Source organism: Anser brachyrhynchus (assembly GCF_964034855.1).
Source record: "Anser brachyrhynchus genome assembly, chromosome: 6".
Classification (NCBI taxonomy): domain Eukaryota; kingdom Metazoa; phylum Chordata; class Aves; order Anseriformes; family Anatidae; genus Anser; species Anser brachyrhynchus.
Window position 1 is genome coordinate 15,246,404 of NC_137700.1, and position 14,756 is coordinate 15,261,159.

At 37.9% G+C, this 14,756-nt stretch overlaps 1 protein-coding gene across 8 annotated transcripts in view; it reads left to right on the forward strand.

Annotated features, from left to right (window-relative positions):
* Positions 1-14,756, forward strand: part of GRID1 (glutamate ionotropic receptor delta type subunit 1) — a 576,662-nt gene that overhangs the window by 469,475 nt on the left and 92,431 nt on the right. For all 8 annotated transcript variants that reach the window (XM_080597920.1, XM_080597922.1, XM_080597919.1 and 5 more), the window contains 2 exons: positions 6,888-7,049; positions 8,339-8,458. In XM_080597920.1, the coding sequence (XP_080454046.1) occupies positions 6,888-7,049; positions 8,339-8,458 (282 nt within the window). The remainder of the gene's footprint in view (positions 1-6,887; positions 7,050-8,338; positions 8,459-14,756) is intronic.

Genomic DNA, 14,756 nt, shown 5'->3' on the forward strand with positions numbered 1-14,756 from the left:
CTAAATAATATGCCAGTTAATTTCCTTAACATTGTAGGGCTTGACTAAATATACTTCTATGGTCTGTTTTTCTGTTGTTTCATGAAAATTTTATTCAGGTTTTTGTTTGCCTCAGTGATAATAAATAGCCCTTTGGAAGTTTAAAGCTGACATTTGAGTCTTTCATGAAAGTTTGCTTTTTGACACTGTTTTTCTCGTGAATGCCAGACTGCTGGCTGTGATTTTGTTCCCCATGAGCAGCAAAGCATGTATTTAAAACATAGACATTCACACAAAGTCTACAATGGGCTCTGCAAACTAATTTAAGAAAACAAAATGGGTCGAGTTGTTAGTGTCTCTGTCCTAACAATAAGCGTAACCTTGTAAGCGTGCTGTTATAAGTAAACAAACTGTTGATCTTTGCTACTCCTAGCAAGATGCATCCTGTCATTAGTGACACGAGTGCCTAACTGTGTTTGTCAGTACTTGAACTCTGAAAGCTGAAACACAGTTTTAGTGCGTGCTGGTGTGTGCATACGCAAACACAATGATATCACTCCCCAGGCAGCGAGCATTTCTGCTGCTGGCAAGCTGTGCTCAGTCTGAGCTCATCTTCCATCTGCTTCATCCTTGGAACTGACTGCTGTGGCTACTCACAGGGTGATTTTGGCAGCAGCAGGGTACAGATGCAGAGTTTGGGAATAAGTTTTTGAAGCAGTGGCATCTGGGTGCCTGCTTGTCTTCCCAGCTGATTTCTTCAGTGGTCTTATCTGGCTGGAATTCTGTCTCTGCTAGCAACTCAGAAGTTGGGGTCACTCTTTGTGGCTTGCTGTTCTTCCCAGAAGAGCACTTGTCTATGATTAGTTCTTCTGAAGGAGCTAAAAGCAATCTTCATATTTAACTTTAAATTCGTTCTGGAAAATCTCACAGAATTCACATGGAAACCTCTTTAAAATCACATTTAGTAATGTAAATAGGAAAAGATTTCCATTCTCATGTTGAAAATTTCTGCTCTGTTCAATTAGTTCATGGCACCTTTTTTCTTCATTGTGAAATAAAGGTTCCCAAGAGCATCCAAAATGTTCCTGAAATAATTTCTAGAATATATAGCAGAACATACCAAAAGTTACTCACGTACAGTGCAAACTCTTTAATATATTTGTAAAACAGTCAACATCATTCTTATAGCAGATAGGTCAGAAAGCATTTAGTAATACTACATCTAGCTCTTACAACTCTCATCAGTCAAGTGAAGGAGGAACTGAAAATTACAGTTTCTTTCTCCAAACAGGACAGATATGAAACACTTTGTTCTACTCTAGGAATTTTTGTTATATCAAGGGGCATCCCTGCAGGCAGATACATGTCTGTTCCTCCTCTGTTCCCCCTGAGAATATATAAGTAAGGGAAATAAGAAACGCTACAGAGCTTGGAAAACCCAAAGGAGTCAAGTCCATGGACTTATTTTTTCTTCTCCCTTGCTTTGCTATCAAGTCTGAATAGCTATTTGAAAACTGATTTTCAAATATACTGTTCTCTTATGTCTCAGACAGCACTGGTGGAAACAAGGTATAGCTGATCCCTTGGTTGTCTCACAAATTCCTTCATGGGTCATTTTTGTATGCAGGCGGGGTTTGATAACTGAAAATTGAAATATGTGTGCACTTGCAGTAACAAGTGTATACAGGCTTTGTCCAATCACCCCTTTTTCATTTTGCAACATCACTATTCTGGAGGTTGTAGCGAATTTGTAATTTTATGGAGAGGTTTTGTGGAAGACATTTTTCATCTAAAATAGTCTTCTAGTCTGGAGAAGAGAAGGCTGATAGGCAACCTCATTGCTCTCTGCAACTCCCTGAGGAAGGAAGGCACAGAAAGAGGTGCTGGTCTCTGCTCCCTGGTCACTAATGGCAAAGCTGCAGCAGGGGAGGCTCAGACTGAACATTAGGAAAAATTTCTTTACCACGAAGGTTGTTAAACACTGGTACAGGCTTCCCAGCGAGATGGATGGTGCCCCGTTCCTGTAAATGTTAAGAGGCTTTTGGACAATGCCCTCAGTAACATGCTGTAACTTTTGGTGAGCCTCAAAGTGGTCAGGCAGTTGGACTTGGTAATCTTTGATGGTCCCTTCCAACTGAACTATTCTAGGCTAGTCTGTTCTAAAACACAGTGACTGATGGTGCTATTGAAAGAGATTTAGGTATTCAACTTTGTAGGAGCATGTTGTGAGCAAGGCTATTATGACTACCTTGCTTTGAAGAAGCAGTGAAGGCCTGTGGAATTGTTGATGTATTAAATGGAATATCATAGAAAATAAAGGAAATTATTGTAGCAGTGGATTTAATGTGAGATCAGGCCAGAATATGTATCTTGTATTCAGTAACATTTTTCTACACAAAAATATTTACATAGTAATGAATTAAGGCAGAAGGTGATTGTTTTGAAGGGTTTCAAGTATTCTTATTTTTATAGCTCAGAAAGAAGTTAGGAAAAAAGAAAATGAAATATACATCACAGTAAGATGATGGTACACCTTATCTCCTTTGTGGAAATATTGTTAATTCCTTGTATAGAACCCTTACTTTTTTTTTTTTTTCCTCCTTTCTTTTCCCTCTATTTTTAGTAGACTGGAAATGGCCAGGTAAAATAACAAAAACAAAACAAACAACAACAAAAAACACCTGTAGGCTTGAAGGATGCTCCTGTTCAGCTATGCTCTTACCAAACTACTCAGGCATCGGATTAGAACTGGAACCATAATTCTGTTTGCATATTTTGTATTCTAAAAAGAATTGTTAATTATGTGAATAAAATTCAACTTACTTTTCCATTGGATGTTGACCTATCAGTGAGTAATGGGTAAAATAAAAGTTAAAATTTACAAATGCATGCAGGTCAGTATTGCTGTATACTTAGAGTATGATTCTATGAGAAAATGTACTTTGCTGATTAAAGAGTACCATATACTAATTTTTGGGATGGAACTGGAGTGCCAAAATTCCAGTGGATCAGTGTGCACAGCATGATGTGCAGAGTAGTCCTTCCATGACAAAAAATAGTAACTTGCTGCGTCCCCTGCAAAATTTACTTCTGCCTTGCTATGCATCTCTAGATTCACGACAGAAGGAAAGAGATAGTGTGAAACTCTTCTTGTGCAGACCCTTCTGTGCTGTCATTTATTTTATACCATTCTTTCAAATGAAAAAAAGAAAACAGTTGTGAAACAAAATCCATTATGGGACTAACTAAAATATATGGGTTAGGTTGGTAAACAAGTGGTTGTTTTGTTTTGCTGTACAGCATGAAGTGTTTCAGTTGTATGCAAGGTCGTGTAGGCTAAGGTAGTCAAAAATATCTCTCAAGCTTTTAGTACAGTATACATGGATAATCATGTCATAAAAAGTAGATAAGAAAGGGAAAGCACTGTACCCAAGTACACCTTGTATTTTACCTTAGAACTCTCTACTAGCAAACTGTTTTTGGGAATGAGGCTGCATTTTCCCAGAGCTGGAAAAGAACAGTGTCAACCTGTGAAAATACAAAACATTTCTGCTTTGTGGCTGTTCCAAGGCAAAGTGACAATAAGCTGTCAGTTAAAAGTGTGGGTTTAATCAAATTCAGTGGGAGCAAAGAGGATCCTGTCTCTCGTGGCATGTAAAAAATTTCATTTTTCCTTACATGTAAAATGTACTTCTAAGCAAGTTTTTTGTTGTTGTTGTTGTTTTTGTTTGTTTGGTGGAGACTAGAAGAGGAAAAGTGTCCTGTTTGATAATAAGGATTTGCTTGGTTGCTTTATTTGAAAATTGTTTGGAAAATATCTGTGGAGTAGGGAGACAAATGCAGTAGAGCGGAAGAGACTTAACAAATCTAGAAGCTTACTTGCTGGAGCTCATATTAACTCTTTAAGTACTTATTAAAAAGAGGAGATCTGGAAATTAGCTGCTTTGGAAACTCTTTGAAAAGGAGAAGGACTAACAAGATCAAGTGGTGAATATAAGGAATGCGGGCTTTTTTTTTTTCAGGAAGGCTAGAAAGAAAAGGAAGAAAAGATGATGACATTAAAACTAGCTATACCAAGTGGGTGAGATTCTCAGTGATAGTATTTCATGGATTTTGCAGTAAGATCCCTGTTTGTATTTAGTCACTTAAATAGGTGGGTATCCTCAACATTTTTGTGTGTATTTTCTTCCTATTTTAATTCTTCCAAAATGAGTTTTTATTTACATATTTGTTAAGATATTTCGGTCAGGAAGGGCTGGAAGGTAGATCCGGGAAACTATAGGCCTGTTAGTTTGACCTCAGTGCTAGGGAAGCTCATGGAGCAGATTGAGTGTCATCACGCGGCACTTGCAGGGCAAGCAGGCGATCAGGCCCAGTCAGCATGGGTTTATGAAAGGCAGGTCCTGCTTGACGAACCTGATCTCCTTCTATGACAAAGTGACGCGCTTGGTAGATGAGGGAAAGGTTGTGGATGTGATCTACCTTGACTTCAGTAAGGCTTTTGACACCGTTTCCCACAGCATTCTCCTCGAGAAACTGGCTGCTCTTGGCTTGGACTGATGTACGCTTCGTTGGGTTAGAAACTGGCTGGATAGCCGGGCCCAGAGAGTCGTGGTGAATGGAGCCAAATCCAGTTGGAGGCCGGTCACTAGTGGAGTCCCCCAGGGCTCAGTACTGGGGCCGGTCCTCTTTAATATCTTTATCGATGATCTGGATGAGGGCGTCCAGTGCACCCTCAGTAAGTTTGCAGACGACACCAAGTTAGGTGCGTGTGTCGATCTGCTCAAGGGCAGGAAGGCTCTGCAGGAGGATCTGGATAGGCTGGACTGATGGGTTGAGGCCAACCATATGAAGTTCAACAAGGCCAAGTGCCGGGTCCTGCACCTGGGGTGTAACAACCCCAAGCAGCGCTACAGGCTGGGAGATGAGTGGCTGGAAAGCTGCCTGGCCGAGAAGGACCTGGGAGTACTGGTTGATAGTCGGCTGAATATGAGCCAGCAGTGTGCTCAGGTGGCCAAGAAGGCCAACAGCATCCTGGCTTGCATAAGAGACAGTATGGCCAGCAGGGCTAGGGAAGTGATTGTCCCCCTGTACTCGGCTCTGGTGAGGCCGCACCTCGAGTCCTGTGTTCAGTTTTGGACCCCTCGCTACAAGAAGGACATGGACGTGCTCGAGCGAGTCCAGAGAAGGGCAACGAAGCTGGTGAGGGGTCTGGAGAACAAGTCTTACGAGGAGCGGCTGAGGGAGCTGGGATTGTTCAGCCTGGAGAAGAGGAGGCTCAGGGGTGACCTTATCGCACTCTGCAGGTACCTTAAAGGAGGCTGTAGCGAGGTGGGGGTTGGTCTGTTCTCCCACGTGCCTGGTGACAGGACGAGGGGGAATGGGCTGAAGTTGTGCCAGGGGAGGTTTAGGTTGGATGTTAGGAAGAACTTCTTTACTGAAAGGGTTGTTAGGCATTGGGATGGGCTGCCCAGGGAAGTGGTTGAGTCACCATCCCTGGAGGTCTTTAAGAGACGTTTAGATGTAGAGCTTAGTGATCTGGTTTAGTGGAGGACTTGTTAGTGTTAGGTCAGAGGTTGGAGTAGGTGATCTTGGAGGTCTCTTCCAACCTAGACGATTCTGTGATTCTGTGATTAATTTATGGCAGAAAACTTTCCAAAGTGACTAGGTTCTCAATTTATGTTGATCTCCAGATTACATGGAACATTTTTATTTCTTAACGTTAGGATCTTAACACAGGATCAGAAGTTTACTTTTAGACATTGATGCAACAGTATTATATGTTTAAGCTTTACAGCTGGGTGATGCTTTATAGGAAGTATGTAGCTGCATTAAGTTCAACAGGCACCATCTTCTGTGGTGAATTAGAGAAATCCAAATGTTTAGTGGCAAATTCACGGATCACCAGGGCTAAAGCTAGATGAATATCTGTTTAATATAAACAAAATAAAAACAAAAATAAAAAATGCCATGTCTGGCACTTAATGCTAACTGGTAGTTTGAGTTTAGTAAAGAGTAAATCAAGACCCCTGAATCTGTGCATTGGTTTGAAGAGTGCCTGTAAATGCTGCAAACGTGAAGAGCAGCTATTTTTTTTATATTTTTCAAATGCCTTCTCCTCGACAACTTCCACTGCTAAAATTTTACCAGCTACAGTGGATACTGCCACGTGTCAAAGATCTGATTTTGTATCCATGGCTGTGTCTTGGTTTGGAAAATGTTGGAAAAGGAATGCTTGAATGTTACTAGTATGTTTTTCTTACTAGGACCTTTGTAGTCAATTATTGCTGTTGTTATCTCTCATAAGGAGTGTAGGGAGACTGAAATAAATCCTTCCTGAGAAAGTAGAATAGTGACCAGTCTCCTTTAGATTTGGTGGAGAGATGATGATACCAAAATAATACTGCTCTTCCTCCTCCCTCCGTGCAAAACAGATGCATTAGTGTTATATTTTGCTATGCCAGAAATTACCAAGATTGATCAAACAGAAGAAAGACTAAGAGCTTAATTCAGTTCCATCGTTTTCTTCTTGCCAAAATTACTGACAAGGTAGTAATCTTTGTCTTTTATTGATAGATAGCTGTACTTCTTCTAGAGCTTGAGTTTATGTTTGAGCTGCAATCTTTTACATCTTTACAGCATTGCATTGCAGTAGGGTAGGTAATGCACAGGTAAAGCAAGTGCACTAGAGTCCCTTGGCCAGAAGAGCCCAGGTGCCAAGTTGAAAAGAGAAGGTGGGAGTGAGCCCTGGTGTTTGTCTGAATTGCCTTAATTGTTGAATATCTCAAACATGCCCAGATAATAATTTTTGTCTTTTTGCTTTTTTTTTTGTTGTTTGCTTGCTTTTACAGTTTATTTTAAACAATGCTTAAATAAACAGAGAGGCTCATTCTTATTATTGTTTGCAGGTTTCCAACCTGTACCTGTATGACAGTGTGCTCATGCTAGCCAATGCTTTCCACAGAAAACTGGAGGACAGGAAATGGCACAGCATGGCAAGTTTGAATTGCATGAGGAAATCCACCAAACCTTGGAATGGAGGACGATCCATGCTAGAGACGATTAAGAAGGTGAGAATAGACAAACCACAGTTGTTTGAGCAATTGAAAGAATTGTTCCAGTTCTTCTAGAGATTAGTTGTTTAAGAGGTTTTTGACCTCTGTTTAACTTCTCTTTGATTTATTAGAAGCAAGTGATTTACAACTACTAGAAATGATCTACTGTTATTAAACAAGCCAATGATTTATTACAAACAAATTACACACACTGCAGTGTTGTTCCAGTGATACGTTCTACTTCTGTTGCTATCATAGCTACCTTCTGTGGAGGTAATGTGATTAGAAGCAGTCATACAGATGGATGTGTGCATTTGTCGTAATAATTTCCTCAAGAGAACTTAAGGAGCTTGAGGGGCCAGCCAATGATAAGGTTTAAGATTTAGATTCAATTTACTGCAGCTCAACTAGCTTCATAAGTTAGCTGAGCATTGGTAACTATCTATTTATGTACTGTAGCCCAGAGCAAATGCAATGTGATTTAGCTAAGTTGTCATTAACAATTACGCTGTCTTGCAGCATGTTGAATTACTCAGATACGGACAGTACTATGACTTTGTATATGCATGGTAACCTCTTATATGGAAGATATTTAATCACAAATACTAGTGGAAAAAAGTACTAATTTTATCCTATGATATCTTTAGCAATTATTTGTAAAAAGAAACCTGTTTACTCATATATATTGATGAAATATTTTTGCTTTAGTAAAACGATGCAATTTCATTGAAGTGTTGTGTTATGCTCTGACCAGTCTTAATGGCACCATCTTTTGTTGATAAATTAACTCAAAGTTTAGTGTCATTTTAAGCTTCACTGCTACAAACCCCCAAAAGCCCTTAGTGATACTTTTACAGAGAGTACTCAAAATAGTACTTAAAATTTGATCTTTTCCTCATGCCTCTTTTCGAAGCCCAGCAGGCATTATTCTTTCTTCTGGGCTTGGATTTCATGCCTTTGAATTCAACACCAGACTCAACCCACTGCCATCAGTTACACTGAAAGGCCGTTGTCTCCTGTTCCACCAAGGTCCTCCTTTTCTTTGGTGTCTGTCACTATTAGAGATAAGGACCTGATGACTTTTTGACAAGATGTACAGTGGATATGTTAGTGAAGAGATATTTCCTCAAAAAATATGTATGAGTTTGTCTGGCACTGTTAGAACTATGGAAGAACATGTAATTGCTACATTTAGAGTTCACTGTAAAATTTTTCAAAGCAGATTTGGCATATCTTTAATAGAAAGGAGCATTTCTAAAGGCAAATTTCTTCAATTCTAAAGTTTTTGCAAATTGTTTCCTTAGGGCCATATAACCGGGCTTACTGGTGTTATGGAGTTTAGAGAAGATGGTGCCAACCCCTATGTTCAATTTGAAATACTGGGCACTAGTTACAGTGAAACATTTGGCAAAGATGTCCGGAGGGTAAGGATATGCTGCTTATTTCTCTCTTTTGTTTTCCTCTAAATAATATACATTATGTTTCACAGGAGAAAATTTATTTGCTAAGAATAAGTAGGAGCTACGCTACAGAAGATATTTACTATAAAAGAAATGTTTTCTAATTTCTCATACGCTTAAATGTTGAAAGCTAATTTTATACTGGTAGGGAGGAGTCCTTCAACTTGTTTTCCAATGTACAGTAATGATATAGTGATATGACAGTGCTTACGAACATGATAGTGAAGGCTGCACAATTCTACTCACGTATTTTATTTCTAAAATGATCTGACATTTGTTGTACTAAGGAAGCTAACTAAGATTATAAGTTACCCAAACAGAAAAAGGTGTAAGGTGTAACTGCTGTAAGAATCTGAAATAAATAAATTAGAAAGCTCTAGAGAAGATAATTTGAGAAATGGCTGATGCTATATTGTACGAAGTAAAGTATTACCTGTCAGTTGTGACTGGTGGAGCAAGGACAGACTGGGAGTAGGGTGGTTCCATGGGGTCACTAACATAAACTGTCTTGGGCTGAGAAGGCTACCGAGAACATGTTCCTGCAGAGGGGATGTTTCAAAAACAGGTGAAACTCTGACTTGAACAGTGAGGTTTTGTTTGGAACCCAGTCTAAAATATGTCCCTATACTGGTCATCTGGTTGAAATACTGATACTAATACTATACGGTCAATGGTTCCTGTATTAAGCAGAGCTGAGTAAGCCAAATTCCATGCAAAATTAACTGTTATGCTACTTTCTGTTCTTTGGCCACTGTTTCATGTGTTTCATTTTGATTTATCTGAATTATACCAGCCTAAATGGAAAAACGAGTTAAGATCTTGTGTTTACATTATCATCTTGAATAGCTTAACGTGAGATTCTCTCAGAGTGTAATTTGGCATGACTACTCTGGACATGGAGCCAGAAGCTTGTGCTATCTGTTAGAAATTCAAAAAAAGGAAGAGAGGCATTTGCAATGCATAGAACTGCAGGAGATATAATTGAAAAACCTCTGTTGCCAGAAAATGTCTCTGAAGACTTCAGATTTGTTAGGCACCCTCCTATATTGACATGACCAGAAAAGGTTGTTTCTCAGTCCACTTTACTTGATTTCTGGAAGTTTTCTACTGCAAGCGAGGAACTCTAAGTTCTGAATACTAGCTGAGTGATGAAAAATTAAGATCATATTGGAAATAGTGTTTCCTATTTAATAAATCAGAGTTGGCATGGGAGGCCTAGAAAGCAATTTGGGATTATAAATAGAAGTACATACTTAAGTTTATGTACAAGTATGCAAAACGGAAGTATCCAGTGCCATGTTAGATGCTTAGGAGTATCCTGCTGCGTTTCCAGCTGCCACTACAGAAAAGTATGAGTCTTCTGTCAGTGCTGTGTTATTGCCAGCAGATATCTTGGGTGCCATCGGGCAACTCAAGTTCAGTTCCATTTTGATACACATTTCCCAAGTGACTTTGAATAAATCATGTAATCACTTTGTGCCTTGATTTTCCTTTCAGTAAAATTGGCATAATTATCACTCAGAACATGTTTGAGACCTTACATGGAAATTATGATGTGTTAGTATACATTACTACTTTTTTTATATATATATATACACAATGTACATTTCATATATATGCAAAAGCTTTCACTTCAATATGTGCAGCACACTGACCAAATTCAGGTGTAATCCACGTGTGGAGATAGCTACCATATCATGCAAAAGAGACCACAAGGCATAGAAATGGGAAAAATGACTAAATTGGAAGATGACTAAAATGACTAAATTGGTATAGTACAGATCACTTTTGATCCCTAATTTGCTAATTTGGGATTAGGTGGTTAATGTAGGAAGGTTTAACTCTTTCTTTGGATGTTAAATGCAGAACATCACACAGTTCCAAAAATGAAAAGTAGCATAATTCTAAATGGATAAAAAGCTACTGGCTGTGTAATACTACTCTGAGTTAAAATGAAGTTCTGAAAATGATCCTCCTAGCCTAATAGAGGGAGAGCAAAAAGTCAGCAATATGCAAGAGCATATGCCCAGCAGTCTATAGAAGAACTTAGAAGAGACAATATTTCTCAGAGCAAAACTACCATGGAACTACTGGTATTCAATTATTTTGACAGCCTGACTTTTTATTATTGCAGCAAAAATATGTTACAGCTCAGAAGTACTTTTAAAAGCTCTAAAAGTCATGCTTGTCTTCTTTATATTACTTGAGTGAGAGATCAATTCTGATTTATTGTCAGTTGTTTCCATATCAGCCTTTCCTCTGATTTAGCTGTGGAGGGACACATTTTTGGTGCAAAACAGAGGTACTTTTCTGCGTGGTTTTCATTTCCTCTGTATGAAGAACAGCTGTATCTGTTCATTCCTGCCCTGACCCTACAAAAAGCCTTTGCACTTACGATCTGTGACAGGGTAGTGCAAAAGAATGTAACAATGAGTGTTGAGGCCTAAAGAGAATCCAGTCAAAAGGTGTAATGTACCTTAAGACTCAACATTCATTAGAAAGTCTTTTGTAGGGCCTTTTTGCAGAGGCATCTTGACTCTTCACAGTTGCCCTCAGATCTGGTCTTTCTGCAGCCACAATTGTTTTTAATTTCCCCTGGGTGTGACTGAGTTATGCATGCAAGTAAATATATGTATTTCCTGTCTTGGTACACGTTCTCCTTTCTTCCACAACTGCAACATCATATTTTTGTGGCAAAACCTTATAGTGGCTTTCATGTTTGTTTTTTTTTTTTTTTTTTTTTTGTATGTGCTTTCTTTGCTTTCTTTTCCTTTGTTTGGGCAGACTTTAATGAAAGGGAAACTTCAGAAAATGCTCTAATTTGGTTTAAACATAAAAGAACAGAGAAAGTCACTTAAGGTCTACCAACTTGCTTTACAAAAGGCTGAGGTGATTGCCTTCTATTCACTGTGTGCATGTGGAAGTTAAGAAAATACGATGTATTCATGCTTAAAAAAAAGAGACTGGTGTGATGACCAATCAGGGTGTTTGAAGGTTGAAGGGATTAGATTGTCAGAGAATCTGAAAAAGCTTAAATACCTAGTACTTGATGATTGCTGTATGATTTATGTTCCTAGTGCATATAAACACCTTCTAAAATAGCAACCTGAGTATCTGTATATTTAAAAAAATAAATACAAATGGAAAAAAATACCCACAGCCTTGTAGATACAGACATAAAGGAACTGTAAAAAGTATAAAATAGAACAACAGAATCAACTGAAAAGACACAAAGTAAGGAACTTTAATACCTGATCCCATGCTATTGTTTTAAATTGAATGACATTTGAAAGAATGAATGAATGAAACACAAACATAACATGGAGAAGGGTGGAGGTTTGTGGAACTATCTAGAAAAAGTAGTATAACGTGCAGGTAAAGCCTGTGAAAAGCTGGAATGAGGCTAATAGTCTATTATATTCAAAGCTCTTTTAGATTGTCGTTAGTAGCTGATATAAGGCCCTTTCTTCTCATTTCACCTCTCATGCCCACTCCCTGTCCTAAAGGTGTGTGCATCAAGTCCAACACCATCCCTGGTTGCTGTTAATTGCTGGATTACCACTGAATGCTCTTCCTCTGAATGCAGAGTTTACCAACATGGCTCTTCCTTTTCTCATTTAAATTTTATTTTTCCTTTATTCATTTTTATTTTTTTACCCACAGAGAATCATAGAATTATCTTGGTTAGAGAAGACCATTTGTGCCACAAGGGACATGGATGAGTAAAGTTTGTTCACATTTTTGTTTTCGTCTTAGGTTTGCTTTGGTTCATTCCCAGCAGTGGCTGGGAGTGATCAAGTCATTTTGCTTCAATGGCTCATTATCCCCAAGTGTAGCATGAAATTGAGCTTTGTATAATGTTTTGAACTCTGATAGAAAAGGATTGTAGCAAAGGTACTTAGCTGCTAACATCAAGAAATTAAATGAATCATAGTATTAAAAATTGTATATTCCTAAACATTGGAGAGACCATCCCTTCAGAGCTAGTTTGTAATTGTCAGTGGCAAACTATGTTTATCACAGTAGAAGGGACATGAGGTGGGAAAGGAGGTCAGGTCTACATTAATTTCTTCTCTACTCATCATCTACATTATTAATTGTTATTAATGAAAGCCTTTCTGTAACTTTCTGAACATCTGTGCTGGTTCATAATTCTTGTATTTCTGTAATTGGATGAATTCACCACAATATAATAGTTTAATTATCCAGCTGTGAGAGCAAAAATAAGAGTTAGGGCTCTAGAGTGGTGTTCCTGACAACTCACTAACTCACATTGATCTCTTGGGATATAAACCTGCTTGTTCTTGCTTGTTCACGAATACAGTGAATACAATAACCCTAAAACTGCCCTTGTAGGGCTGTGATTAGGCTTAGTTTAGATAATACTTATGAAGAGCTTTGAGATTATCTTCAAGTTCATCCCTAGCAGGAAGATCTTATGTAAATGTGGAATGATATTGTTATTTAGCATATGTTATGACAGGGATCGTATTTTTTAGAGCAATTTGCAATTCTTTTCCAAACTAGCTGGAATGAAGGCAGAATTAATGGTTTACACTCATGCTGTATTTCACAAGAAACATTCTGTTCAAAATGATAACATTTACCATTGGTTATTCATTTATGTCAGTTGGTATGTTTTCATTCTTTTTAAATTAAATTTTCTTGAATTATCATCTGCTTCCTAAAGAGTCATACTTGTTTCTTCCAGTACTTCTGAGGCAGATTGTAGAAGTCACTGTAAGTAGTTTTGTGATATGTTTCAAAGTTGTTGAAACCCCTTTTTTGAAGTCGGATAAAGTGCTTGAATTGTGATTGTTACTTTTAGATGAAATCTCATCATTATCGTGATGAGAAATCGTATGCTTCTTGTTCATTGCAAAAAGAAACTGCATTTTAGGGGTCTGCAGTGTTTACTGCTTTCACCTGTAAGAATATTGCCAAGTTGCATGATATGCCAGTAAAAGTTACGTACTGAAGAGAATGATCTTAGGTGGGTACTACTGTAATTGAATCAGTTTTACTCGTATGGAAAATACCTAACTAAATTGTCTTGGTTTAGACATAAAACAGATGCCTGCCTCCTGTCAGAACACTTCATAAACATGCACTTGGGTATGGTAACTCAGTTTAGTCTGTGTTGCCAAGGTATCTTTCAGCTGAAATGTAAGACTGATGATCACTAAAGATCCTTTGTTACCTGCCAAAGGGAAGGGGTAATAGTTATCTTATTCTGGGTAGAATGCAATTTTTGCATATTTACATTTGCTTTAACTTTCTCTTACTGCTTGAGTGGATTGAGTGTCATGGTAGAATAATTTGGAAAAAGAGTATTGTGATTCATCCTATAAATACATTGCATCAAACTGAAGAAAAATCTAGGGTATTTTCCTCAAAATATGAATCTATTTCATTTTCAGTTGTAATTTTCAGTCCAAGATGGATATCGGGAGTAAAAATAAATGCATTTCTTGCAAATTCTACAAGTTGCATTATTAATGGTGAAAAATATAGCTGAACGTATAGGAAAATGGCTATGATCAATTTTTAAACCATAGAGGAGTACGATAGAAGAAATATGAAGAACCAAACCTGAGTGGTGTTTTTTTCTGAAATGAAGTGGGGACCCTGTTTGCCCAAGTTCTGCAGATTAGTTCTTTGCTTTGGGAATTGAAATATTTTGTTCTGTATGCTTTCATTGTAAAACTATAGCTGAATTATTTTACTCAATAACTGAAAACTAAGCAAGTTTAGAAATGCTTTTTTTTGTTGTTGTTGCAAGTATGTGATACATTTTTCTTTAACTTCTTTGTTTTGTTTAATGTTTGGGGAAAATATTGCCAGTGGTTCTTTATTTATGGAGTTTTCATTAAAGCTCCTGTAATTTAGTAGTGAATGTAGAATTCTGTGCTCATGTGCATGTTATGAAGAAAAGTTATTTCTATATTGAAGCAGGTCGAGATTTTCTGAGCTTAAGACCAAGTGAGAGGTACTTGAAAACAAACAAACAAACAAAAACAACAACAACAAAAAAACACCTTCTGAATTTTTTCTTAGCATTTTGGAAATCTAAAGATTGGGATAATTTGCTATTCCTTCTTGCACAATGTCAATATGGAGCAAAAGCAGTAAGCCCACTAATCCAGAACAAAAGTGTCAGTCTGACTGTCGTTTCCACCTTAAGGAATATCTTTCAATCATGATGTTTGAAAATCACACCAAAATGGGAAGAATTTGTTGCAAGGTGTCAGACTTGCATTTC